Source organism: Callorhinchus milii, unplaced genomic scaffold (assembly GCF_018977255.1).
Source record: "Callorhinchus milii isolate IMCB2004 unplaced genomic scaffold, IMCB_Cmil_1.0 Scaffold47, whole genome shotgun sequence".
Classification (NCBI taxonomy): Eukaryota; Metazoa; Chordata; class Chondrichthyes; order Chimaeriformes; family Callorhinchidae; genus Callorhinchus; species Callorhinchus milii.
This window is the reverse complement of record NW_024704788.1, coordinates 150,267-178,015: the sequence shown is the minus strand read 5'-3', so window position 1 is coordinate 178,015 and position 27,749 is coordinate 150,267. Positions and strand designations below refer to the sequence as shown.

The window sequence follows — 27,749 nt, the reverse complement described above, 5'->3', positions numbered from 1 at the left end:
ATGGGGGAGAAAATGAGTATGAAAATCCACAGCATTTTCATACTCATGAAAGAGAAAATGAGTATGAAAATCCACAGCATTTCACACAATATAAAAATGCTAGCGTCTACACAACATCATATTCTTCATTTTCCGTTTAGTTTTTCGAAAAAAAAACTAAAGCCAAACTTTTGCACCACACCTACAAACAAACAACCACAGTGATTTAGAGCACAGAATAAGGTTACACGGGTTACGATGACTGAGGTGGTAGTTTTTATTACAATACTTTCAGTCTATTTCCTTGCTCTATTCCTAAATCCCTTTTAAGATAGTTAGTACATTTTAGATTAGTATCTAAATATATTTTGAAAGCCAATTCTGTCTCACTCCCACCAGGACTTTCTATAACCCAACAACCAACTCTGCAGGTAAACAAATTATCCAAACCTCCTCATTTGCGAATTTGCTAACTATGCATCTTAAGTTGATGCTTTAGGAACTGAACCTCGACCAGTGGAATTTTTATAGCAGGTACATATTGAGTTTCTGTGGAAATCTCCAAGGGAACAGGGCGAGGCGATGACTTACTGCCAGACATTAGCTGTGGACTCTGACCAGGTGTGTTATTACCTGTTCAGCCCAGAACACTGAAGCGACATCACTGAGAGTCTCGGGAACCAGAGGCAGGAACCGCAGCTCAGTCAGTGGGGAGACAAGAAGGTGAGTCTCTTATTAGATCTGATTGTGGCTGAAATAAAACAGTAAAGCTACTCCTGGTTTATGCGCTTGGAGATGCCACTTTTTGCGAACAGCGCAAGATAAATGCAACTTGTTGTGGTTTAGCAGTTAGTGAAAGTTTACTGCTATTAAAGAAACCTGGAGACAGTGACCAAGGAAGAGCTTAACTGTAATTTGTTTCATTCATTTTCTTATATATCGATTAAGCATTGTATAAAGTAGAATTGGTGTCCAAAATGTGCCCAAGAGCTTGAGTAATCCGAAATATTGTTGATCAACGATGGGCCCTCGTGTGGAGGTCATGCTCGATCATAGCTCATTCCACTAACACTGGTCATTATCCTGGTTGCTCTCCTCTGTACAGCCTTAAGGCTCTGTGCAGACGCTTGTGTCAGCTATTGCCTCAATCCTTCCACGTTGCGGTTTAGCCTTGGCTCTTGCCAACCTGCTCCTCATACTCTCCGGCATTAGGTAAGCAGGATGCAACCCTCCAGAGAGTGGATGTTTATTCCATTTCAACAATCTATCCCTGGGATTTCCATGTGTAGGAGGGATGCATGGAAATCTCAGCTTTGTTTGGATACTGTTAGGTTTGCTGATGGATTTTCGAGTGTGTCAGATGGTGTAGAAAAGCTGGATCCTTCTGAAGGTTTCTCCCCAGCTTTCACCGTGTGGGATATCATATTTAATGCTCAATCTGATTCTTCCCAACTGAATGCCGCCATATTCTTTCACTTTACGCACAAGAAGAAATTATTTTTGTCATGATGGCTCTTTTATTATTGACTCTTAAGCAGCTGAAAGGAACTCGCCCAAACATCCGTGTCCTAAGTCCATAGCCGAACCCACAGTTACATTGTCTGAAAATACCCATAGAAGGCAACATTGCTTGCTAGTGCTGATAAAGTTTCACTAATTATTACACAAAGAGCGGGACCAGGAGATTAGATACAGAGCACAGTGGATGCTCTGAATTGGGCAGGTTAGTGAAATAAAGCAAAAGGAAGGTTGAATTGGAGGTGGCAATATCACACTGCTGGACGTCTGATGATGGGTAGGAAGCTGAATGATTGGGGAGAAGTAACTGCAAAAATACCTTGCTTTTATATAGCGACCCTTACAGAGGGCAGCTTCCCAGAATGCTTACACTTTAACCGACTTTGCAGGATGCTAGTTGTGAAAGGAACTGTAAAGGATGCAGCCAGTTGTTTTATGGCTTGAGGGAAGAGTGTAATAAAGAGACTCATCACCATCTGCACGTCGCAGGACATTGTGCTACATGTGACAACATGGCTCAGTGCTCGCACACTCTCACCTGTGTAAGAAGACGGTGGGTTCAACCCCAAGCCGAGGCCTTGAACTCACATTGTCCAGGATGAGACTATAAGGCAGTTCTTGGTGTGTGTTACACTGTCAGATGACTAAAAAGAGGTGTAATTGTTTTGCTCATTGTAATGCCTTTATGTTCTGGAGTTTTCACAACATTGATAGTTTACAATATATTTGGGTACAACATGAAACCCGTGGTATTTATGTTGTGGAAAAAGCAGTAACAACAACAATTTTACATTTAAACAGCACCCCTCACATTAGGAGAAAGGGAGTCAAACAACTGGTTTGGTTGGGTGGGGAAGATGACAATGATGACTCTGAAACTTACTGTAAGTGCATTCAGATGGAGAGGTCTTCAGGTGGATTTACTGATGAGTTACGAGGCAGAGCGACTCTAGGATAGATTTCTAGAACTGTGATAGAGGGGATGAAAGCTCGTTCACTGATGCTTGCGAGGGTCGGGCATGGGATATACAGCAAAACTGTACCAGAAGGAAAAAAGTTCTCCTGATTTATACCAATCTTCCTATCTATTAAATACATCACTTTCACTGGTTACCTCTGGTAGCTGTTGATTCCCCTGCTGGGCCTTTCCTAACTACACTTTACAGCTTGAGTGTGTGTTACTTGTCTATGATGGTAGCACTCTGGCCTCTCAGTCAGAAGGTTGTGGTTCTAAGCCCCACAACCTATGAGGAAATCATGAGGAAATCTAAGAGCTCCTGTGGACACAAGCGAATATGATAGGAAGCACCAGCAAAACAAGGATAGTGAACACTTTAGCTGAAGATTTGTGTCACCACATGAACAAACGTTAATGCGCTCCATTTAATACTGATTTCCGTTACAGGATGGAAGGCTCCAGTTATACAGAAGCCCCTGTAGAGAGCAGCAGAGGGCAAAGCAGCCAGGCCTCAGCTTGTCTCACTGCAGGGTCTGTGGAACGGGACAGAAATCGGCCAACAGAGGACGCTACCCATGATGTTAACCGGCCAAAAGGTGGGTAAATTTATATAACCATACCTGCTTTTCAATCCAGGTTTTGCTCCTTAACATACCGCTTTTCCTCCAGCCCCTGCACTCTCTTAGGCAGCGTTCCTCGGGGCTCTGTCCTTGGTCCTCTCCTCCAATATCTACACGCTCCCTTCTTGGTGATATCTTCCATAAACATAGCAACATAAGAAGTGATAATACAAGCTCCATCTGGCTCACCTTCGAGTCGTGTGCCCTGAATTACCTCTTACTATATCCCTTATTTCCTGCTTTTGAAGGAATCAACATTTGCTGCTTCAACCTTCGCCCCAGGAAGCCTATTCCACAGGTTCACTCTTCACTCACTGGAAGAGGCTTCATAGATTCGTTCTGACTTGAACCCCATTCCATCGCAGGCCCTGTCTGTCCTCTGGTTTTACTATTCTGGACAAATTGAAGCAGCCTGCCATGATCTATATTGTTTTTCCCCTTTTGGAGATTTAAAGATAGCAATCCGTTCGCTTCTCACTCTTCTCTTTTCCACCGTGAACATGCCCAATTTACTGAGTCAATGCTTATAATCCAGGTCCTCCATTCTCTCACCATTTTCAATGGCCTTCTCTGTATCCTCTCGATTTCGCCAATATCCTTTTTCTATTGCGGTGAACAGAACCGTATACAGTACTCTAAGTACAGTCTCACCAATGATTGATACAGTGGCACGATTAATCCACGATTTAGTCTTGTTGTTGATCTTTTGATACATCCCAACATCTGGTTTGCTTTACTCACTGTCACAGAGCATTGTTGGGAGAGCTTCAATTTATTTTTGAACCACCAGATCCTTTTAATTTTTCGTATATACTATTTTCCTTCCATTCAAATAATAGTAATTTTCTGGATATTCTGCCAAATGTAAATTAGTTTACATTTCTTACATATAATTTCACCTGGAACATAGAACATAGGAACAGGAAGACTTTCGAGCCTGTTCCGACATATAGTTAGATCTTGGCTGATGTGTGCCTCAAGTCATATTTTCAATTCCAATTTTCCGCTTTCTCCTGATATACATTAATACCCTTAATAAGGCTTACTCAATACCAATAAATTTACTGTTGAAGATGTTGATGCATCCATCATCTATAGCCATTTGGTGGGAGAGAATTCCAGATTCCTACCACCCTTTGAATGGAAAAAATTCTCCATGATTTCACTCCTAAATGGCCTGTTACTAATTTTAGGGCTATACTCCCTTGTTTTGTATTCCACCACCAGAGGAAATAACTTTTCTGTATCTACCCGATCGAATCACTTTATCATCCAAAATCAATCAATCAAATAACTCCTCAAGTTTCTGAACTCAAGAGAATACAATCCAAGTTTAAGCAGTCTTTCCTCGTAACTTAACCCTTTTAGTCCTGGTAGCATTCTGGTGAAACTGCGCTGCACCCCTCCAGGGCCAAAACTGAACGCACTCACCAGATGGGTTCTGGCTAACGCTCTATACAGCTGAGGCATCATTTCTTCCCCTTTTGATTCCAGGCATCTTGAGATAAAGCCAACATTCCATTCGCCTTTTTGGTTACTTTTTGTATCTGGGAACTAGTTTTTTTTCATTTGTGGATACGGATACCTAAATCTTTTTGCTCCTCCAGAGTTCTAAATTTCTCCCCATTCAGAAAATATTCTGCTTTTCCTTTTCTCGGTCCATAGTGGATGATCTTGCAATTCCCTACATTGAACTCATCTGCCACAACTTTACCCCCTCACTTAATCTATCTAATTTGCTTTGTAACTCCTACTCCATCACCACAACTTACTGAGCCTTCTGACTTAGTGTCGTCCTCCATATCGGATATAACACTTTCTACTCCTTCTCCCAAGTCATTTATATATTATGTGTGGACAACAACAACCACAAAATTACTTTTATAGAGTGCCTTAAACGTTCTGTATATGGTGATTAGCTGGGTTATATATGGGTTATATATGGTGAATAGCTGAGGTCCCAGTACAGACCCCTGCGAGACACCAGCTGTCAGGTCTCGTCCATCAGAGAACGTCTCCTTTATCCCTACGCTCCCTGCCTCCCAATCAATTACCAAGCCACGACAGAAGGTTGCATTGAACACCACGAGCTTCATTTTTCGGTAACAGTCTTTTGTGGGGATCCTTATCAAATAACTTCTGAAAGTCCATATGAACAAAATCCATATACAATCTTTTATCCAGCGTTTTAGCGACCTCCTGAAAAAGTCGACTAATTAGTTAGATACCTACCCTTCACAAATCCAAGCTGACTCTCTTTGACTAGCTCATATCTGTCCAACTGTTCAGTCACTCTGTCCCTGATGATGGATTCCCGTATTTTTCCTACAACTTACGTTAAGCTGACAGGCTTGTAGGTTGCTGGTTTCTCCCGCCCTCTCTCCTCCCCACCTTCCTTCTTAAATAAAGGGGTGACATTCACAATGTTCCAATCTAAGGGAACAATTCGTGAATCTAATGATTTTTTGAAAAGTATGACGATTGACTGCAATTTTTTCTCCTATTTCCTTTAAAATCCTGGGTGGAAATTATCAGGTCCTGGAAATTTGTCTATCTTGGGTCCCATTGTTTTCTCTATTGCCATTTTTATTTATATTAATTTTATTAAGCACTTCACTTTGACTTGTGTTTGGGTTTCCCTGTACGGCTGGGACTTTGTCCTCATTCTCTACTGTAAATCCGGTATTAAAGTACCTATTTAACAATCCGTTTCATTATTTTCCATTAGTCTCACCTACATCTGTCTTTAGCGGTCCCACATTAACATTGACCACTTGTAAGAAAATAAAATCAGCTAAATTTGTAAGGAAATAACACTAATTCCTCTAATCAGATATTAGACTGTTTTATTGTTATTCGTTCGTTATTCCCCAATATCCCGATGGGTCAGACCAAAGGCCGGTACAATCAACAGATCTTATAACAGAATGACACCACTATAGATATCTCGAGTTCAAGAGTTCAACACTGTGTCTTTCCAGCACACAAGTTTGATTCTTCGTGCTTTCAGTCTTCTTGCTTACAGCTTTCAATCTTCCATCTGATATCCTCAGTCTTAGTGTTTCCAGCTCTCAGTCTTCCATCTCCGTACCCTTGTCTGAGTACCCTTTTTAAGTGACTGATTGTTTCTTATCAGTATCCCGGGATGGTACCAAGGTCCTCTAGTTTAAGCAACTCGCTCATTAATTGCTATTCTTGAGGGTTAGAATCTAGCGACTTATTGCTCAGTCGAGATCCTGTGTCGACTGGTACCTTGGACCGTTACATCTGTGGCTTGTTGTCATTTACTGATAAGAGGTGACCCCCGGCCCCTGTCCTTTATTCATTCAAAAACAGAGAAAACCAGATGTGTCCTATCCCATGACTGTCTGTCCAGTTGTCCCCCACACTTAACTTAAAAGTTAACCCATTCACAACATCTGTTATGATTCTAGCTGTATACAAATAGTGTATATTCTAACACTCTCTTTCTCTTAATTATATTTATGAAAGCTTTTACTATTAGTTTTAATATCCATTGACAGTTTATTTTCATATTCCCTTATTGCTCCTCTTATTACTTTCTTTCTATCACTTTTGTTGCCTTTTGTAGTTCTCCCAGTCCTCTGTCTTCCCACTTTGTCCTGCGTTTGAGTTGCCTTTCCTTTTAGCTTGATACAGTCTCTATTCTCTTTGTCCACCATAGTTGCTTAACTACACGATGTGTCTTTTGCATTTTAGGGCTACGTACCTGTACTGTATTGTTTCTTTTCTTTGAAAATAGTTTTTCCAAAACAATTCTACTCCCCGCGCTCTCCCCATAGCCCTGATCAACCCCACTCCCACGCTCTCTCCTCATAGCCCTGATCAACCCCACTCGTACGCTCTCTCCTCATAGCCCTGATCAACCCCAGTTCCCCGCTCTCTCCCCATAGACCTGATCAACCCCATTCCCCCATTTTCTCTCCCCATAGCCCTGATCAACCACACTCCGTGCTCTCTCTCCCCAAAGCCCTGCAATTTCTCCTCCGGAAAAAAATATCGACAACTCTCTTAAAAGTTGTTATGGATTCGGCTTCCACTCCTTTTCAGCACCTTGGGAAGTACTCCTGAAGTGAAAGGTGCTACACAAATGTAATCTTGTTGTTTTTGTTTCAGGCAATGCCTTCCAGATCCGAACAACTCGCTGCTTGTGTAACTCAAATTTAAAATCTTGGGTTGGGACTCTTCCTACTCCCTCTCAAATCTAATGTCGAATTCAATCATATTATGATCACTATTTGCAAGATGTTTCCTTGCTGTCAGATTGTTAACTAGTTTTGGCTCATTTCACATCACCGAATCCAGTGGCATGTTAGCACGTGGCCCGTTTAGCCATCCGGAGATTGTCCTTTTTCTTAGTTTGACCCCTAGCTCTTAATACTCCCTTAGCAGGACCTCCTACTTCCTTTCCTATGTCACTGGACAACTGGTTCTGTCCCCTCCCTTTGCATGTTCCTTTCCAGCTGCTTTGAAATATCCCTAACCGTGGAGTCCTGTAGCTCAGTGGTTAGAGCACTCGCTTTGCAAGTGAGAGACCTGAGTTCAATTCCAGGCAGAGGGCGAAACCTTGGGCAAGTTTCCTTACTCCACACAGAGCCTAATAATAATCCCTCCAAAAACCAAAAACAATAATAAATTGGTCATTTACAATCCACAACTGTTTGTGGGACATTGCTGTGCGCAATTGGCTGCCGCGTTCGTCCACAAATATACAGTCAGTTCACTTTACACCATGTTCTGTGAAGTACTTTGGACGTCCTCCCGACGTGAAAAGCGCGATATCAAATGCAAGGATTATTATTAATAACCCTATCACTGGGAAGACAACACCCTCCTGGCCTCCGACAGCAGAGTATACACTCGATCCCTTAAAGAATGCATCTCCTGTGACAACAACGTTCCTATTCACTCCTCCCCCCCTTGCACCTGCTGCTCTACGGTGCTTTGGGTAGTATTCAGGCCTCCTTCCCCACAGACTTCTCCCTCATGCAATCTAGTGATGTTATTCAATGCTCTCATGTCCTTCACGTGTACCTTGTATATTGACAGTTGATGACAAAGCTACAGTTCGGCAAATTCTGGATTGTTACAGCGACTCTGAGTTGCACATGGTGACCGTCTTCTACAGGCAGAGGCTGAAGGAGGTGACGGATGATCGTGTGGAGGACTTGACATCGATGCTGGAGAAGCTAGTAAAACTCAAAGAGTTTGCGGTAGGTTGCGCAACATTAAAATTAACTTGTGTTCTTGGTGAAAGTTCAGGCTTCACATTGATTAGGGAAATTGATTCCAACCCTGCAATCAAGTGTTCTCAATGAACATTTCACCAGACCAGAAGCCCGAATGCGACACGAACAACAATTTCTAATGATAGATTTAGCCACATTTGCTGACTATATACACCATAAGCACATAAAATATCCACATTTTATAATCGTTAATGTGAAGTGTACTGCAGTGTTTCAATGATGTGACGAACTGTAATATCAAATGGCAGGATTACTGTTTGTATAACTAAGCTATCCATGTAATAATGGATCACATTAATATGTAAGCGATTAAGATGGATACGACTGTGTAATAATCAAAAGTTTACTAAGTAAGGCGCACAAGCCCCAACTGACAGAACAGATACAGTAAAATCCATATTACCCGCCCAACTGGGAAGAAGCGTCGACTCCCACTTCAACTACAACTATTTCATGGTAACATCTGTATTTCAATAGTTTCTAACTCCGCCTCCCCTTGCTAAAGGGTTAGCCACCACACTGTGCAAGCTGCTGGTGTCCCTCAGCAGGCTCTTTCCCCTGATAGGGAGGAAGACAGATAGACAACTTTTCTTTTCCATCCTTCCTGGCCTTCTTATTTCTCAGCCTTGAGATAGGCAGGTGTCTGAGGCTGAAACCTTTTCTTTCTGAGGTCTATTGATCTTCCATCTGTGTTTAACGCCCTGGTTGTTCGTTATCCAGAGGAGTGAACATCTTCCCATTAAAATACGATCGAATCAGCAGCTGATTTTAAATGGCAAGCATCGTCCCTGCTAAGCTCGTCCTTAAATAAAACCCACCTTCATAAAGGATTATGAGTAAGTGACATGCTAGAGAGAGAGAGAGAGAGATCATATTCCATTCCCATGATCTACTTTGTGGTTTGTATGTGTAGTTGGGAAACATAGATTTCTCAACTTGTTCTGAATATTCCTAAACAATGGGGAAGGGTTTACACATGTGTCAGACAAGCGTTTAATCCCAAAAAATATTTCACATTCACCTAAACAGCTGGATGGGGCCTCCGTGTGCCTGTTATTCTAGAGAGCAACTTCCACAATTTGCAGCATATCCTCAGCCTTGCACTGGAGCGGCGAATTAGATTGTGACTTCAGTGTCTAGACATTATTCTTGAACCCATAAGTTTCAGATTCAGAGGCAAGAATCCTACTAAATAAGCCAGGCTAATATGCAGCAGAAGGCTGATAAATTGGGCAGATTGAGAGAGTTCTGACTCCAAAACTGGATCATTGAATAACGCCATTCATATCATAGCAGCGTGGGTGCAGCTAACCATTTTTGATTCTGTTTTTCTAGCACATCAGAGAGCTGGTAAACAGAAATCAGAGACAGGAAGCATCCAGATATCTTCTGGATTTAGTGACTGGAGCGAGAAGCCGGGTGCAAAGAGGGTTCTGGGAAGCTTTTGTGAAAATGGAGGACAGTAACCCACAGCTGAAGGGAATCCTGAGAGAGATCCAGGAAAAGGGTAGGATACATCATAAATAACGGAAGTTTTTTACGAGTGGGGCTGGTGGAGTTGTCGGATTTTGACACATTCGAATGCAAGCAGCTAGAAACGCAGCACTCTCAGACTAGTAGCTATGGATCACGGGAAGATGGGGTGTAGTGACAGCCAAAATATAACGCGCAACATGTATCAGGTGAATCCGATCTGAGGCAGTGTCTGGAATAAAGGCTGGCAAATAACAAGTATCGTAGGCATGAAATTGGCAGTAAAGTAAAGGAGTGGGTTAGACAAGGCTCCATTGACACTGACACTTTGACCAAGGTTTGTGAGGAGGTGGTAGCAAGCCAGCAAGAGATATCTGTCATGGAAACAACCATCAGTTGCCTGGATAAGAACATAAGAATTGCTACATGAAGAAAGAGCAAATGTCCATCTTGTTCACCGTCCACCTTCCTGGTGGTAACATACAATATCAGTGGAGTCATACAACGCTGGAAAATATAAGCTCAGAATCTGGGGTAGGAGAGAGAAGCGGCTGCAAATTTGTGGAAAATCCGGAGCTTGTGCAGGGAAGAGTGGTGGGGGAACCAGGGAGCAAAGTGTGGTGGCATGAATGTATGTATTAGTACCTGTGGGTTTTGGGAGAGGGGGGCAATATTGCTGATGTGAGGGAAAGCCAAATGAGGGACAACAACAACGTGCATTTCCATAGCAACCTCTCATGTAAGGTAGCCTCCTAGAGCAGTTAGCATTGGCAGAGCACGATCCTGACACCGAGGGTGATCATAGGGATCGTGGAAGAAGAAGGTCTTCATAAGCGAGCTGAAGATGAGGAAGGAGGGGGCGAGGCAGAGGAATAGAGGAAGAAAATTCTAGAGCTTCGGGCCGCAGTGGATGTGCACGACCAACGATGGTGGAACAGAGGGCACAGGGCGAAAGTAGGAGGCCCGAGCCAGTGGGAGGCAGCGGGTTGGGGAGTAAGCAGATCAAACATGACATAGAGGGTTATCACCATCTCTATTATGTGGAGTTTGCTTCCAGCAGGTAACTTCCTGAGGTGCTGATGGAAGTCCAGGCAAGAGAGCTTTGTCTTGTTATCTAGAGAAAGTTAGAGCTAAATCGGATCTTGATGTCTGACAGGCAATTGGTCAAAACATGCTATTGCAGTCCGGTGTAAAGGCTAAAGGGAAAGAGTTAAGTGACATCCCCCCACACATGGAAGTGGAAAGTCTTCCATACTGACATTAATAAACACCCCAAAATAAAGGCTTCAACTTCTGTCAGGCTCATTTCACTACTAATTGATATTAAACATCTTCAGGTAACAGGCTTCCCACTGAGATATTTCAGCGCTGGTGTGAAGAAAAGGTGCCAGAAGAACTTAGACGTAAGTGTAACGGATGATAAAGTCCTTCATAGCAACAATATCAAACTGATATTAAATATGAAAATATTTTGTTTTTAATAAAACATGTTTCTCCTAGGATGGAAGTCGACAGGCAGTTAGCAAGACAATTTGGAAACTAAGCAGGGAGGAGAGGGAGGGAACTTGGGGCACTTGACCGAAGGCTCTGCTGTGAAATGGTGGAAACAGGGCCCAAGACAACAGGAATTAGTCGGAGAATTCCACTCGCATGTGAAAGACGGTGGATGGAGGGAATGTAGAACCAGTGGGAAGATGAGGGGTGGGCATGAGCAGCAGAATAGAACTGCAGAATGTGGCAGAGTTCGGGAGAGCTGAGAACATGAAGGTATTCTAATTTCAGACCATGGATCTGGAAATCAACCAACTGGGGAACTGGAGTAAGTGGATCCGGGAGAGGTTGGGATACAATTCAGGCCGTTGGGATACACCATGTCAAATGAAGCCAATTGTATTTAATTTATTTTAATTCTATGAGACATAACGGCTTCGATATACTTAAAATGGCTTTGAGACTGCTCTGGTCTGAAATGCTGTCCTCTGTCCAGCACCTTGGGACGCCCTCCCGACGTAAAAGGCGCCATACAAATGCAATCTTGTTGTGGTTTAAACTGGAGAAAACTATTTCACAAATTAACAAAGTAAATATCGTATGTGTAAATGAGAAAGAAGGAAGTCGAGGGGTCCAGAGGTTGATGGGGTATATGGATTGGGGCGACTCGTGTACAATATACACACTGTGAAAGACTGGTTGGGTGAATAATACCTTTCAGCATTGTACATTCTCATGGGGAAACCAGAGGACATAGGTTTGCTTCGCAGTCAGGATGAAACGTTGGGCAAGTTTCCTCAGTCCACATGCCTCTGTTTACCCAGAAATAAGTGAAATCCCTTGTCAGTCAATTGGCGGATTGCTTTCTGCGGTTAATAATACTTTCAAAAACAAACAATAATAATTTGGTCACTCAATCCACGGCTCTTTGTAGGAAACTGCTGTGAAAAATTTAATGCCGCATTTTGCGCATAGAATATATTCATATATATATATGTATGTATGCATGTATGCATCTATGTATCTATGTGTGTAAGAGTGTGTGCATGCATGTATCAAAAGGAATGTATGCACTTGTTTTACTGGCTTATTGTAATAAATCTGCGGCAATATTGATGGGATCTGATTTTCAATTTTAAGACGTTCAGAAACAGCACAAAGCAACCCTCCATTCCCAGAATGAGAAGCTGTTAGTAAACACCCTGCGAGGACGGGAGAAAACCAAGACATTTCCGCTGCGTGATCGCTACATAGAATTAATAGTCACTTCATCTCCCCGTGACCGGAGGCTGGTGGAGCATGAACTGGTGGCGAGAGGCAGAGAACATATCATGTGGCAAGAGAGGAATGTCAGGAGGCAGCGGAAGAAAATACGACCTGATGAGCTGTTCGGATCTACTTTCGGAACAACCATCCTGAGTGGAATCGCAGGGATTGGGAAAACCACGATGGTGCAGAACATTCTGTATCGCTGGGCCACAGGGAAGATCTATCCCCAGATCCACTTTGTCTTTCATTTCAAATTCCGTGACCTGAACGTGATAAAAGGGGAAACCAGTCTGAAAACCATGGTCCTGGAATCATATCCTTATCTTCAGGATGTTCTGGACAAGATCTGGGAAAAGCCGGAATATTTGCTGTTTGTGTTTGATGGTTTGGACGAGTTCAAGGGCAAGATTGAGTTCACAGACAGTGACAGAAACCCAGTACCTCGGGTCAGCTGCCCGGGGCCAGAAGGCCTCTGTGCCATGGCTGACATTGTGCGCTCTCTGGTTCAGCAGGAAGTACTGAAAGGCTGTTCAGTGCTGATCACAAGCCGCCCAACTGCTCTGGAGTCTTTAGATCACATCCACACCAACCTCTGGGCGGAAATCCTGGGATTCTTCGCTGAGGGAAGGGAAGATTACATCAGACGCTTCTTTCCAGATGAGAAGATTGCAGCTGAAGTGCTGAGATATGTGAAGGAGAATGACATCCTCTACACCATGTGCTTCAACCCTTCCTACTGCTGGATCCTCTGCTATACATTGGAGCCAATCTTCAAACATCCAGAACACAAACAGCCTCCCCCCAAAACCATCACACAGCTGTACTCCAGTTATATTTACAACATCATGAAGAACCATCCCCGAGCTACTGAGAGCCCTCGGGAGGTGATGCTGAGAGCCGGGGAGATGGCCTATGAGGGGATCTGTAACAGGACCATTGTGTTCGATGATGACCATTTCTCTCACCATCAGCTTGAACCCTCAACCTTCATCTCAGGGTTTATGATGGAGATTCTGGAGAAGGATGATGGTGGGAGACGAGTTGTGTACACATTCCCTCACCTCACCGTCCAGGAGTTTGTGGCTGCTCTCGCTCAGTACCTCAGTCCCGTCCGCAGAGATCTGCATAAGCTGCTTCACCAGGTTCACAAGGAGAGCGACGGGCGCTTTGAGATCTTCCTGCGGTTTGTTTTCGGCCTCTCCTGGCCACACACAGCATGGCAGCTGGAGGAGATCCTGGGGCCGTTAACTCACGTGTCAGTCTGTGAAGCCATCTCTTGGCTGAAGGTGAATGTTGAGGCAGCGATTAAACAGTCAGGGAGTAAATATGGTAAAAGGAAGCTGCTTAACATGATGTACTATCTGTTTGAGTCTCAGAACAACAGACTGGCCCAGATCACACTCGGAGCTGTGGAGAGATTGGACTTTAGTGGGTTTGCATTGAACCCTCTGGACTGTGCTGTGCTATCTCGTGTGTTACAGCTCTGTGACACCATAAATAAGCTTGATCTCACCAGCTGTTACATTGGAGATGAAGAGATCCAGCGTCTGGGGCCCGCACTGCACAAGTGCCGACATCTCAGGTTTGTTCTTATTGATGGTTGCAGTCAGAAACCTGGAAAATATTACACAGTGAGTGAGGTGTGTGAGCGCTGGGAGTATATACTAGTATACAGACGGTCTCGTTGGGGAATAATTCCTAAACACATTCTGTCTGTAAATGAGCCTCGATGTTAAAAGCCTGACTTGTGTGTACTGGCTAGACCTCGCTGGGGTGTGAGAGAGGGAGGAAAGGATGTTTACCAAAGTTGCCAACCCGTCCATTCCCTCTGCTCGGCAAACACTGGCTTCCTCCCTATCTCCCGCCCCGCCCACTCCATCATCAGCGTTCAGATCTTCAGCATCTCTGCCCACACCATCTGGAACTCCTTCCTGGAGCCCCTCCACCTTGGCCCACCATTACCTGCTTCAAAGCCCATCACAAAGAACGCCCTTTTTCATGTGATTTCCGTCATCCTCCCTCCCCAATTTTCTGCCCTCCTCTCCTCTGCTGATCACAACTGCCAGTTCGTGTGCAATCACCTCATTGTACATCGCCTTTGGACTTACTCCTAATGTGGAAGGGGCTGCAAATACCATGTTTTGTTGTTGTTGCCGTAGAGACTGCGTGCCACTCGAATCTTGCAACCCCTCCCCTGTCAAGCTCTAAGACATTACCATTCGGTCTGGTCCAACTTTTTGGCCCCCGTGGGCTTCTTTCAGATTTGGTAAAGGTCCGTGGGCTTCAACCAGCTTGGCCAACTGGCGGCCCGTGCGCCACATCAGGCACTCTTGTGATTTATCATTACCCGAGATCATAGGGAGACGCAGTGAGGAGAGTGGAAATAATACACGCCATTACTGCAGTCTGTCAGGAAACACGAATCTTACTAACCGCATTCTGAGCACCAGGGAGGGAGGGGCTGGAGGGGGGAAGGGGAAGGAGGGAGAGAATAAGGAATTGGTGAGGAAAGGAGGGCAAGGATGGGAGGCAGAGAGGGCTAGGAAGCGGGAAGGAAGGAGGGAAGGAGGGGAAGAATCTGAGGGAGGAAAAGGAAAAGGAAAAGGAATGAGGGAGGGAAAGAAAGGAGTGGAATGAGGGAGGGAAAGGAAGGAGTGGAATGAAGGAGGGAAGGAGGGATAGGATGGGAAGCAGGGAGGGAGTGGAAGGAGTGAGTGGTTTGGAGGGAAGGGAAGGACAGAGGAGGTGTGAACGGGGGGAGGGGAAGAAGGGAGTGCAAGAAGGGAATGAAGGATTTAGGAGCGAGTGATGAGAAGGAGGAAGCGAGGAACAAGAAAACCAAGAGGGGCAGCGTGGGGGGTGTGGGGGTCTAGGGAGTGAAAAGAGGGTGGGAAACAGTGGAAAGAGGGCGGAGAGCAGGGCAGGGAGAGTGGGAAGGAGGGATAGAACGAGGCTAAGGAGCGAGAGGGGTAGGCCGGGAAATGAGTGAGGGAGAGGAAAACAAGGCGTGAGACGGGAAGGGAGGGGATGGAGGATGGCAGATGGAGGGAAAGAACACAGGGAGTGGGAAGGGAGTGGAAAGAGTGAGTGAGGAGGGGAGGGGAATGAGTGAGAGGAGGAGGGAGGTGAAGCAGGGAAGAAACGCATGAGTGGAAGGAGCGAGAGGTCGGAGTGGAAAGATGGAGGGTAGGAGACGAAGGTTGGAGGAGATACAGAGGGAGGAATGAGGCAGGGGAAAGAGAGGGGGAGGAGGAAGGGAGAGGCAGGAGGGAGTGAGAGGAAGGAGGGAGGGGGAGGAAGGAGGGAGAGGAATGAATAAGGGAGAGAAATGAGTGAGAGGATACAGGGAGCGAGAGGATGGAGTAAGGGAGAGGAAGGAGGCAGGGAAAGGAAGGAGGGAGAGAGAGGAAGGAGGGAGATAGACGAAGGATGGAGGGAGAGGAACGAGGGAGGGAGAGGAACGAGGGAGGGAGAGAAAGGTGGGAGGCAGACGAAGTATGGAGGCAGAGAAGGAGGGAGGGAGACAAGGAGGAAATGAGAAGAAGGAGGGAGTAGGAGCGAGGAACGGAGGGGGAGGGAAAGCAAGGAAGGAGGGAGGGGAAAGGAGGTGAGGAAGAAGGGAGAAAAGGGGTGAACGTGAGGAATCAGGGAGGGGGGGAGAGAGGAATGACTGAGGGGAAGGATAGAGGTAGTTGAGGAAGGAGGGAGTGAAGGTAGGCAGGGAGAGGTAGGAGGGAGAGTAAGGAGGTAGGGAAAGAAAACAGGGAAGGAAGAAGGAGGGAGGGAGATAAAAGAGGGAGAACAATGAGTTATGGAAGGGAAGGGGGGAAAGAAGAGGGGAGGTAAGGAGTGAGGTGGTAGGGAGTGTAGGAGGGGGGAGGGAAGGAGGGAGGGGATGGAGGTAGGGAGGGAGGCGGAGGGAATCAGGGAGTGTAATAAGGGAAGGGTGGAAGTGAGGGGAAGAAGGAGAGAAAGGAGGGAGGTAGAGGAAGGATGGGGAGCAAGGAGGAAGGGAGAGGAAGGAGGGAGTGAAAGGAAGGATGAAGAGGAAGTAGGGAGAGGAAGGAAGATGTGAGAAGAAGGAGGGAGTGAGAGAACGGAGGGAAGGAGAAGGAGGAAGGAGAGAGGGAGCAGAAGTAGTGAGGGAGGTCGGGAGGGAGGAAGGGAGTGGTGAAGGTGAAGTTGGAATGATCAAAATGGTTGCGGAGCGGGAATAATTCATCACCCATCACCCCAACCCCCTCCCGGGCAGACCCATCCCGGCACCACCCCACGGGTCACCTGTTGGACAACACGTGAATTAATAAAAATATCAGCTGTGCAGATGTGTTTGTCACTGATCTCAGCGCCTTGGGACTTGCTCCCCTCGTGAAAGGCTCCTGTATATACACGTCAATGTGTATTGTGTTGTTACACCATATTCCCTGTGTTTGTGTCCCTGTGTCCAGGTTGGGGAGCAATAATCTGGGAGATTGTGGAGTGAATCGACTGTGTGAGGCTCTGAGGAACACGGAGTGTAAAATACAGAGTCTGAAGTAAGCAAAACACTGTCTCCGGAGTCTGAATGACTCAATATCTCAATGTGTTTATTGTGACTGTCTGATCAGTGCGGCTGAATATTGTGACAGGAATCGGTGTGACAGTGTGAGGCCACAGCCATCTTTAGCATCAAACTCTCAACATGTATTAATAAGAAACCATGTGCTGGAAACCCCAACTCTAATGACATGTGGACAGTCACAGCTCTGACCCCTAAACTGGCTCCAAGCCCCAAACCCGCTCCCATTGTATCTAATCCCGAAGCTCCTGCCCTGGTCCCGTCAATCCCTCCACACACTGTGGGTTTGTAGCTCTCTACTATTGTCAGCCGTGTATCTGACACACACACAAACCTGTCCTCAGGCTTCAAACTCTCCAAACCAACCCCCTGACAGTTCCACATCTGACTGGAGATTTGTGCGTGTGGAATGGAGTGGAATGGAATCACATTTTCTCCAGGGCAGTGGGAAGCTTTCGATCTGCTGAGCGACTTTCAAGATAAATTGTGTGCAAATCTAGATGCATCCTCCAAGGGAATCTATTTTTGCATTTGTGTTTATGCATGTCTGTGTTTCTGTGAACATGTGTGTGTGTGTTTTTGTGGATGTGTCTGTGTGGCTTTTCTGTGTAAGTTCCTGTGTGTGGTGTGTGTCGGTGTGGGTTTGTGCGTTTTTTTTCTGTGTGTATCTGTGTCTGCTTCTCTGTATGTGTTTCTGTGTGTATGTTTGCACGTTTGTAGGTGTGTGCTGTGTGCAAGTGTTTGCGTGTGTGTTTATCTGTGTTTGTGTGCGGTGTTTTATAGGTGTTTGTTTGTAGGTATGTATATGTATGTGTAGGTTTGTTTGCTTGTAAGTGTGTGTGTATAAGTGTGTGAATGTGTCTGTCTGTGTGTATGCGTATGCATGTCTGTACGTATAAGTGTGATGTTTGTTTTTTATTTGTTTGTACATGCGTGTCTGTTTGTGTGCTCTGTGTATGTATTTGTGCATTTGTGTGGGTGTTTGTGTATACGTATGTGTATGGGTGTTTGCATGTATATGTGTGTATCGTTGTTATTGTATGTCTGTCTTCATGCGCGTGTCTGTTTGTGTGTTGTGTATGTATGTGTGTACGTTTGTGTGTGTATGTGTGTTTGTGTGTAGGCGTATGTGTGTATGAATATGTGTATGTTTGCTCTTATATATGTGTGTTCCTGCGTGATTGTGAGCGTGTCTGTTTGTGTGTGTGTTTGTGAGTGTGTGTGTGTGCGTGCGTGCACTGATCCAACCTGTCCGGCTCAGACATGCATAATGTTGGGCTTCCAAGAGAGAGAGACTGAGCGAGAGAATATGTTGTAACGTGTAGTGACTGTGTGGTTTGTGAGAGAGGCAGAGATAGACTCAGAGAGAGAGAGAGAGAAGACTGAGAGAGAATGATAGACACTAGGAGAGAGAGAGAGACTGCGAAAGAGAGTGAAAGACGCAGAAGGGGAATGAGAGAGATAGCGAAAGACAATATATTATAAAATATGCTGAATGTTTTGTGGGAGACAGACGGCGAGAGAGACAGACTGAGAGAGAGGTTGAGAGACTGAGAGAGAGTTTGAAAGAAAGACAGAACGACAAAGTTAGGGAGAGAGATTGAGAGGACAGAGAGATTGGGAGACGGAAGAAAGAGAGACTGATAGAGTATATATTATAAAGGAGAGTGACTGTGTTTTGCGGAAGAGACAGAAAGACACTCTGACAAAGTGATTGGGAAATACTGAGAGAGAGACAGTGGAGAGAATACATTAAATGTAGTGACTGTATTTTGCGGAAGATATAGCGAAAGAGACTGAGAGAGAGTATCTGAGAGAGAGAGCGAGAGAGAGAGAACGTCGGGTAGAGAGAGAGAAATAAAGAGATAGACTGTGATGTGTGTACACGTGGGCTCTCTGACACTGGTCCCAGCGCCTTACGACTTGCTCCCCACATGAAAGGCTCCTGAAAATACATGTCAATGTGTATTGTGTTGTTACACTATATTCCCTGTGTTTGTGTCTCTGTGTCCAGGTTGGGGAGCAATAATCTGGGAGATTGTGGAGTGAAGCGACTGTGTGAGGCTCTGAGGAACCCGCAGTGTAAAATACAGAGTCTGTGGTAAGTACCGCACTGTGTCTCCAGAGTGTGAACGACTCCAATATCTCAATGTGTTTATTGTGACTGTCTGATCAGTGCGGCTGAATATTGTGACAGGAATCGGTGTGACAGTGTGAGGCCACAAACCATCGTTTACATCAAACTCTCAACATGTATTAATGTGTGTGTGTGTGTCTCTGTCTATGTGTGTGTGTCTGTGTGCACGCGTCTGTGTGTGTGTGTATGTGTGTTGGTGGATGTGTGTGTTTGTGTGTGTCTGTGTGTTTGTGTCGTGTGTGTGTCCGCGTGTGTCTGCGTGTGTGTTTGTGTATATGTGTTTGTGTCTTTGATTCTGTGATTGTTGCTGTGTGTGTTTCTGTACATTTGTGATTGTGTGTTTTGGAGTGTTTTTGTGTGTGTTGTGTGTTTCTGATTGTGTGTGTGTCTTTGTGTGTGTTTATGTGTGTGTCTGTGTGTCTCTAATTCTGTGTGTGTGTGTTTCTGTTTGAGTGCTTCTTTTTTTTATGTGTGTGTGTATGTGTGTGTGCCTGTGTGGGTTTTTGTGTATTTATGTTTGCTGTGTTTGTGTGTTTCTGTGTGTATTTATGTACGTGGGCATCTGTGTTTGTTTCTGTGTATACGTGTATATATGCGTGTTTGTATGTGTGCTTCGATGTATTTCTCTATGTGCGCGTTTGTGCGTCTCTGTGTGTGATTTTGTGTTAGTTTGTGTGTGCTTGCGTTTGTATGTGTGTGGTTTTGTGCGTGTGCTTTTTTGTGTGTGTATTTTTTGTGCTTTGGGGTTTGTTGGTGTGATTTGTGTTTGTGTCTGTTTATCTGTTTTTAAGTGTTGTTTGTGTTTCTTTATGTGTGTTTCTTGTGTTTGTTTCGTGTGTGTTTCTGTGATTGTTTGTGGGTTTCTGTGTGAGTGTGATTGGATGTGTCTGTGTGTGAATGTGTATTTATGTTTGTGAATTTGTTTTTGTGCATGTTTGCGTGTATGGCTGTGTATGTGTGTATGTGTGCACTTGCGTATGTGCTTGTGTATGTCTGTGTATACGTGTATGTTTGCATGGCTGTGATGGAGTACGTTTGTCTGTGTTCTTGCGTTTCTTAGTGTTTGTATGTTTATATGTGTATTTGTGTGTTTTCCTGTGTGTGTTTCTGTTTGTGTTTGCGTTTGTGTGTGCGTTTGTGCGTATATGTTTGTGTGTGCGCATTTGTATGTGTGTCTGTTTGTTTGTATGTTTGTTTGCTTGTGTCCTGACCCAACTGTACAGCGCCTTGGGACGTCCTCCCGACGTGAAATGCGCTCTATAAATGTGTTGAAAAATAAAATCTTCTTTTCGAGTTCCAATCAAACACAACCACTGGTTGCACCAGAGTAGTGTTTATTAAACTCCAGGATCCGTCCAAGTTCCCGATGGGCGTGGACAAGTAAGCACAATCAATCAATTTACTAACAGAACAATACTATCGCGTAATTCCTCCTCGTGGTCGTCTACTTCTGTCTTCTCGCTCTCAGTCTTCCATCCACGGTAGGTACTGTCCTGGGCGCCGATCTTGGTCTGGCACGGTGTCTTGAGCTTGTGTCCATCCAATCATGGTGCGGACATTAGGTCACCTGGCCAATATCATGCTGGGTTCAAGTGAACATCTCATGGGGTGTATGTGCCTCAACACACAAACACACTGTCCTTGAGACAGTCTGTTATCTCGTGTACGTGTAGGGAGTTTCAGTCCCGCTGCCCACAACACACTTAACTTAAAAGTTAACCCGTTCGCAACATCTATTATGATTCTAACATTATACAAAAAGTGTAAATTCTAACAAATGGAATGTTGTTGTTGTTGTGTCTATGTGCGTGTACATATATCTATGTGTGTGTTTGCGTGTGTGTTTGTGTGTGGATGTGTTTGCACGTGTGTGTTTGTGCTTGTGTTTGTTTGTGTGTGTTTTTGCGTATCTGTGTGTGTGCGTTTGAGTGTGTATTTCTGTGTATGTTTGTTGGTTTGTGTTTCGTATGTGTCTGTGTGCTTGTGCGTATGTGTGCTTGTGTTCTTGTGAGTGTGTTTGCACGCGTGTGTTTGTGTGTGCGTTTATGAATGTCTGTGTGTGTTTTTTGTGTGCATTTTGTGTGGGCGTTTGTATGTGTATTTGTGGGTTTTTAAGTGTGACTGTATATCTTTATATGCGATTCTGTGTGTGTTTCTGTGTGTTTGTGTGTGCATGTGTATTTGTGAATTTGTTTTTGTGTATGCTTATGTATTTCTCTATGTGGTTATTTGTGTTCTTGTGTCTGTTTGTTTGTGCATGTGTGTTTGTGTATGTATGTTTGCATGTGTGTGATTGTGTGAGCGTTTGTGAGTGTGTTTATATCTGCGTACATGTGTGTTCATGCGTGAATGCTTATGTTTTTGTTTTGGGATGTGTATTTGTGAATATGAGTCTATTTGTTTGTTTGTTTGTTTGTTTGTTTGTTTGTGCATATTTGTGTGTGCACGCATGTGTGTATTTGTTTGTGTGTGCGTGTATGTTTGTGTATGCGTGGGTGTTTATGTGTATTTTTGCGCGCTTGTTTGTCCTTGGGTGTGTGTTTGAGTGTTTGCTTGTACCTGTGTTTGCGTGTTTATTTGTATGTTTGTGTGCATGTGTGTGCATTTGTATGCATATTTGTGTGTTCGCACATGTGTGTGTAAGCTTGATAGTGTGTATGTTTGTGTTTTTGTGTGTGGGCTTCGGTGTGATTGTGTGTTTGGATATGTCTGTGGATTTTTGTATTTTTTTTTGTGTGCGTCTGCCTGTCTGTTTTACATTTTGTGTTTGTGTGTGTGCATGTCTATTTGTGTGTGTATGTGTTTTTATTTGTGTGGAAGTGTGTTTGTGTGTTTGCATGTCTGTGGTTCTGTGTTTGTGTTTGTTTTGGTGCGTGCATGTGTGTATGATTGTGTGTGTTTGGGTGTGCGTGTGTGTTTCTGTGTATGTGTTTGCACGTGTGGTGTGTGTTTGTGTGTGCTATTGTTTTGTGCATATTTATGCGCTCGTGTGTATATGTTTGTGTATCTGTGCATGTGTTTTTGAATGAGTGTACTATTGGTGTGTTTGTGTGTGCGCGTTTGTGTGCACTTGTGTGTGTAAATGTGTCTGTGTGTGTGTATGTGTCTGTGGGTCAGGTGTCACTTCCCCTCCAACATCCATCCACCCCCCACCCCCTCCCTCCCACACTCCGACACCTACCCATCGTCCGCTATACACTTTCGTACCCGTTTCCCCACCCTCGGTCAACAAACTCATCCTATCTCTGAAACCCACCACCTGCTCCCTTGACCCCATCCCCACTCCACTCCTTATCTCCCAGCGCCACCTCCTTGCCCCACATATCACAGACATCGTCAACCTGTCCCTCTCCTCTGGCTCTGTTCCCATTCCCTTAAAAACAGCCACCATCACACCCACCTTGAAAAAACCCTCCCTTGATGCGTCGCAGCTATCAAGCTACCGGCCCATCTCCAACCTCCCCTTCCTGTCCAAGGTCCTGGAACGAGTTGTCGCCTCCCAGCTGCGCTCTTTCCTCTCCAACCATTCACTATTCGAACCCCTTCAGTCGGGTTTCCGTGCTGCCCATAGCACAGAAACTGCCCTGGTCAAGGTCACCAATGACATCCTGACCATCTGTGACCAGGGCTCCCTCTGCCTCCTCGTCCTCCTCGACCTATTGGCAGCATTCGATACGGTCGACCACTCTATCCTCCTCCACCGCTTGTCCTCCCACCTCAACCCTGTCCTTGAGTGGTTTAGGTCGTACCTCTCCCACCGTCTTCACTTTGTTTCCACGAATGGCTTCTCCTCCACCCCCCATACTGTCTCGTGTGGTGTCCCTCAGGACTCTGTCCTTGGTCCCCTCCTCTTCACCCTCTTTATGCTCCCTCTGTGGTGACATCATCCGCAGATATGGGGTTAACTTCCACATATATGCGGATGACATCCAACTCTACCTTTCCTCCTCTACCCTCAACTCGACGACCCCCCGATGTCCTGACAGCTGCCTGTCCGACATCGAGTCCTGCACTAGAGACAACTTTCTTCAGCTCAACGTGCGTAAAACTGAGGCCCTCCTGATTGGCTCAAGTCAGCGCCTCTGCACCTCAGGTGCTGACACCATCAGCATCTACGGCTGCACTCTCCACCTCTCAAAGCCAGTCAGAAACCTCGGTGTTCTGTTCGACCCTGAGCTGTCCTTTCTCCCTCATATCCGCAGCACAACTGGCACCGCCTTCCATCACCTCCGGAATATCGCCAGACTACGGCACTACCTCACCCCTCACGCGGCTGAAACCCTGGTCCACGCCTTTATCACCTCAAGGCTGGACTATGAACTCTCTCCTCGTGGCCTTCCCGCCACCTCCCTCCACACTGCAGGTCATTCAGAACTCTGCAGCTCGTGTACTGTCCCGCACCAGACACCGCGACCACATCACTCCCACCCTCGCTCGCCTCCACTGGCTCCCCATCCCCCAGAGGATAGATTTCAAGATCCTCATCCTCATCCATAAGGCCATCCACGGCCTCGCTCCCTCCTACCTCTCTGACCTACTATCCCCCTACCTAACAGCCCGTACCCTCTGTTCCTCCGGCTCCGGTCTGCTCAACGTCCCCCGCCCCAATCGCCCTACCATCGGTGGTCGGGCCTTCAGCCTCTCAGCCCCCAGGCTCTGGAACTCCATCCCCCAGTGCCTTCGCCTTGCTTCCTCCCTCTCCTCCTTCAAGGCCGGTCTCAAAACCTTTCTCTTTGACCGAGCCTTCAGCTCCCCTCTCGACTCTCTTCCCCCTCCTCGCTCCCTCCCTTCCCTCCCCTCATCCTGACCATTTCCCCCATTGCTCGGCTTCTGACCCAACTGTACAGCGCCTTGGGACGTCCTCCTGACGTGAAAGGCGCTCTATAAATGGAATATTTTTGTTGTTGTTGTTTGTGCGCATGTGTATATGTGCGGTTGAGTGTGTTTGTGAAGTTGTGTGTGCGCGTCTGTGTAGGCATGCGTGTTTGTGTATGTGTGCATTCTGCTGCAACCTGTCCGGCATCAAACAAACCGTGAGTGAGAGTGGGTTATACTCACTGTGTTTACTCTGATCCCTGTTATGTCTCTGTGTCTCTGATCTCCAGGTTCGACAGTAACTATCTGACAGCGGATTGTACCGAGGATCTGACCTCCGCTCTCAGCACAAACCACTCACTGACGGAGCTGAACCTGACTTATAATAATCTGGGAGATTGTGGAGTGAAACGACTGTGTGAGGCTCTGAGGAATCCGGAGTGTAAAATACAGAGTCTGTGGTAAGTACCGCACTGTGTCTCCAGAGTCTGAATGACTCCAATATCTCAATGTGTTTATTGTAACTGTCTGGATCAGTGCGGCTGAATATTGTAACAGGAATCGGTGTGTCGTGTGAGTCCTCAAGCCATCGTTTACATCAAACTCTCAACATGTATTAATAAGAAACCATAGAGTCATATAATCGTACAACACAAAAAGGCCATTCGGCCCATCGAGTCTCTTTGAGAAGAGCCATGTATTGTCAATCTCACTCCCCAGCCCTTTCCGCATAACCATGCAAATCCATCCTCCTCAAATACCCGTCCACCACATTTTTAAAAGTTGTTGCCGATCGGCATCCACCACCCTTTCAGGCAATGAGTTCCAGATTCGAACTCGCTTCGTAAAAAACAAATGCAACGATTATTATATTGCTATATTGTACAACTGCAAGATCAACTTGCATTCTTATAAATCCTAACAAAGGGTAATAAGTTATATTTTTTCACGATGACGGGAGAGGGAGAGAAGGACTTGACTATAAGTCAGATGGAATAGGGATCCTTAATGTAGGTTGTACATATATAAAGAAGAGCTAAGTAGAGGGTTACGGAAATGGAGAGGGTTGCAGAAGTTTGATGCATAGTACTTGTATTCATCTAACCATGTGCTGGAAACCTCAGCTCTAGTGAGACTGTCACAGCTCCGACCCCTAAACTGGCTCCAAGCCCCAAACCCACTCCCATTGTGTATAATCCCGAAGCTCCGGCCCTGGTCCCATCAAGCCCTCCACACACTGTGGGTTTGTAGTTCTCTACTATTGTCAGCCGTGTGTCTGACACACACACAAACCTGTCATCAGGCTTCAAACTCTCTAAACGAACCTACTGACAGTTCCACATCTGACTGGAGATTTGTGTGTGTGGAATGGAAGCCATTCTCTCCAGGGCAGTGGGAAGGTTTTGATCCACTGGATGACTTTCAAGATGAAGTCTGTGTGAATCTAGAAGCAGTCTCACTGGGAGCTCGGAGCAGCACTGAACATTGTATGTTTGTGTATTGGTATCTGTGTTTATGCACATTGTGTTTCTGGGTTTGTGTTTGTCAGTTTTTATGTGTTTGTCTATTTGTGTGTTTTTGTATGTATTCTGTGTGTGCTTTTGTATGTGCAAGTCTGTGATGTATGTGTGTGGTGTTTGTATGTGTTTCTGTGTGAGTGTGTTGCTGTGTATGTGTGTGTGTTTGTGCGTTTGTATATGTGTGACTGTTTGTGGTGTGTTTGGTTATGTTTTTGTGTGTGTATATGCATGTGTTTGTGCCTGTGTGTGTTGTGTGTGTTTGTGCGTCTATATGTTTGACTGTTGCGTATTTGTCTTATGGATGTTTGTTTTTCTGTGTGTATGTGTGTATATGTATGTGTATGCATGCACATGTGTTTGTGTATGATTGTGTATTTGTGTGTGTTTGTAAGTTTCTGCAAATATGTGTTTAGGTATGTGTATTTGTTTATTTTTGTATGTGTGTCTACATACGTCTATTTGGTGTGTTTGTCCATCATGTGTGAGTGTGTGCGCATTCCTGCAACCTGTCTGGCTTCCTCCCTAATCCTTGGAATTTTAACTCACTCAGCTCAATGATTCCATCCATATTTCCAACTGGCTTTGTCTCCCGAATGCAAAGTTTTTGGGGAAAAATTTATGTCCTGAGGTAGTTTTTTGTAGGTATCGTTACAGTCAAAACATCTGTGCAAAACCTCACCCAGAATAAAGTATACACAGCTTCAGCCCTGAGTTAGCCTGTGTCTGCTCACACACTGCAGTCTGAGCCCTGTAGCTCAGCGGTTAGAACCCTCGCCTCGCTAGCGAGAGGGCCTGGGGGTGATTCCGGGCAGAGCAAAACCTTACGGATGTTTCCTTACTCCACTAGTGGCTGTCTGTCTCGCAGTCAGTGACAATACGGTTGTTAGACGGTTTGCAGTTCACTTTTCAGAGTTAATAATTCCTTCAAAAAAATATTTCGCACGAAATATATACAATCGATTCACTTTACAGTGTATCCTGTGAAGAGCTGTGTGGCATCTCCAAGACATGATGAGGCGCGGTATCAAATGCCAGGATTATTATTATATTATATATTATATCTGGATATCGGGGAAACCTTCTGAGGCCCCCTCGCTGGGGGCAGGGACTGTCTGAGGCTCGTTTCCATCTCTGTATCCGCTTGTGGGCTCTAACGCCTCTTCCTTCCGTGGGTGACGGCCTGTAGTAAGTTACAGTGGGTTATACACACTGTGTTTTCTCTGATCCCTGTGATTTCTCTGTGTCTCTGATCTCCAGGTTGGACAGTAACAGTCTGACCAATGGCTGCACTGATGATCTGGTCTCCGCTCTCAGTACAAACCGCTCACTGAAGTTCCTGGAACTGGGGTCTAACTCCTTCACAGACGGCTCTGTACCCGCTCTCCGCCGCCTCATGAAGACCTGCACCAGTCTGGAGGACATTAGGTGAGTGTTTGTGTCAGTGTTTAATGTGATAAACACACAGAGAAAGGGCTGCGTATCAGAATGGGAACAGTTTGAAGGGATGAAGTTATTTATTAAACTGCAATATGAGCAGTTTACAGTTTGTACCATTATCCCATGGGTTTATTTCCTGTTTAATGTGTTTCAGGCTGTTGGAGAATATGTTCAGTTCAGACGGAGAGAATCAGTTGAAGTCACTGCGGGGAATCAGAGCTGAGCTGAGAGTAACAGTGTGACATGACTGAGGCAGTGACTGTCCACACAGTCTGTGTAACATGGAATATATTCTGTGCACTGTAGTGACTGATTATTAAAGATGTTGATCCTGATTCCTCTCTCATCTCTGCTCTGGGGACCGTTATTGACACACACCGCCTACGGCCGTGCGGGCGGCTGGAGAGCCCCGACCCTCAGTCTCTGCTAAACTATTGTAAGCGACCACAACTAATGTATTTTCTCTCACAGTCTATCTCTCTCTCTCCAGTCTCTCTCAGTTTATATATCTCCGTCTCTCTATTTCAGTCTCTCTTTTTCACTGTCTCTCTTAGTCGCCGGCTGGCTCTCTCTCTCTCTCTCTCTCTGTGCCTCAGCAGCCAGTGTGTGTTTTTGTGAGATCTTGATAAAGAGATCAGTCAGTGTGTTTGTGTGTGTGTGTGTGTGTGAGTGAGAGGGAGTGGGAGCAGTCAGTGAGTTTGCGG

The 27,749-nt window shown here is 45.4% G+C and overlaps 1 protein-coding gene across 1 annotated transcript; it reads left to right on the top strand.

Annotated features, from left to right (window-relative positions):
* Positions 1 to 27,287, top strand: LOC103191358 (NACHT, LRR and PYD domains-containing protein 3-like). The gene is made up of 11 exons (XM_042345442.1): positions 1 to 61; positions 621 to 702; positions 2,903 to 3,051; positions 8,146 to 8,309; positions 9,681 to 9,852; positions 11,156 to 11,221; positions 12,450 to 14,160; positions 17,027 to 17,057; positions 24,379 to 24,386; positions 26,866 to 27,033; positions 27,200 to 27,287. Exons 1-11 carry the CDS (start codon positions 1 to 3, stop codon positions 27,285 to 27,287), a joined length of 2,700 nt encoding a protein of 899 aa, XP_042201376.1.
* The last annotated feature ends 462 nt before the right edge of the window (positions 27,288 to 27,749 follow it).

Excerpts from the sequence above, each read along its gene's own strand:
- LOC103191358 (XM_042345442.1), top strand. The coding sequence starts at position 1 with ATGGGGGAGAAAATGAGTATGAAAATCCACAGCATTTTCATACTCATG. Across the intron at positions 8,310-9,680 it reads TAAAACTCAAAGAGTTTGCG|CACATCAGAGAGCTGGTAAA; the intron begins GTAGGTTGCGCA and ends CTGTTTTTCTAG. Across the intron at positions 9,853-11,155 it reads GAGAGAGATCCAGGAAAAGG|GTAACAGGCTTCCCACTGAG; the intron begins GTAGGATACATC and ends AAACATCTTCAG.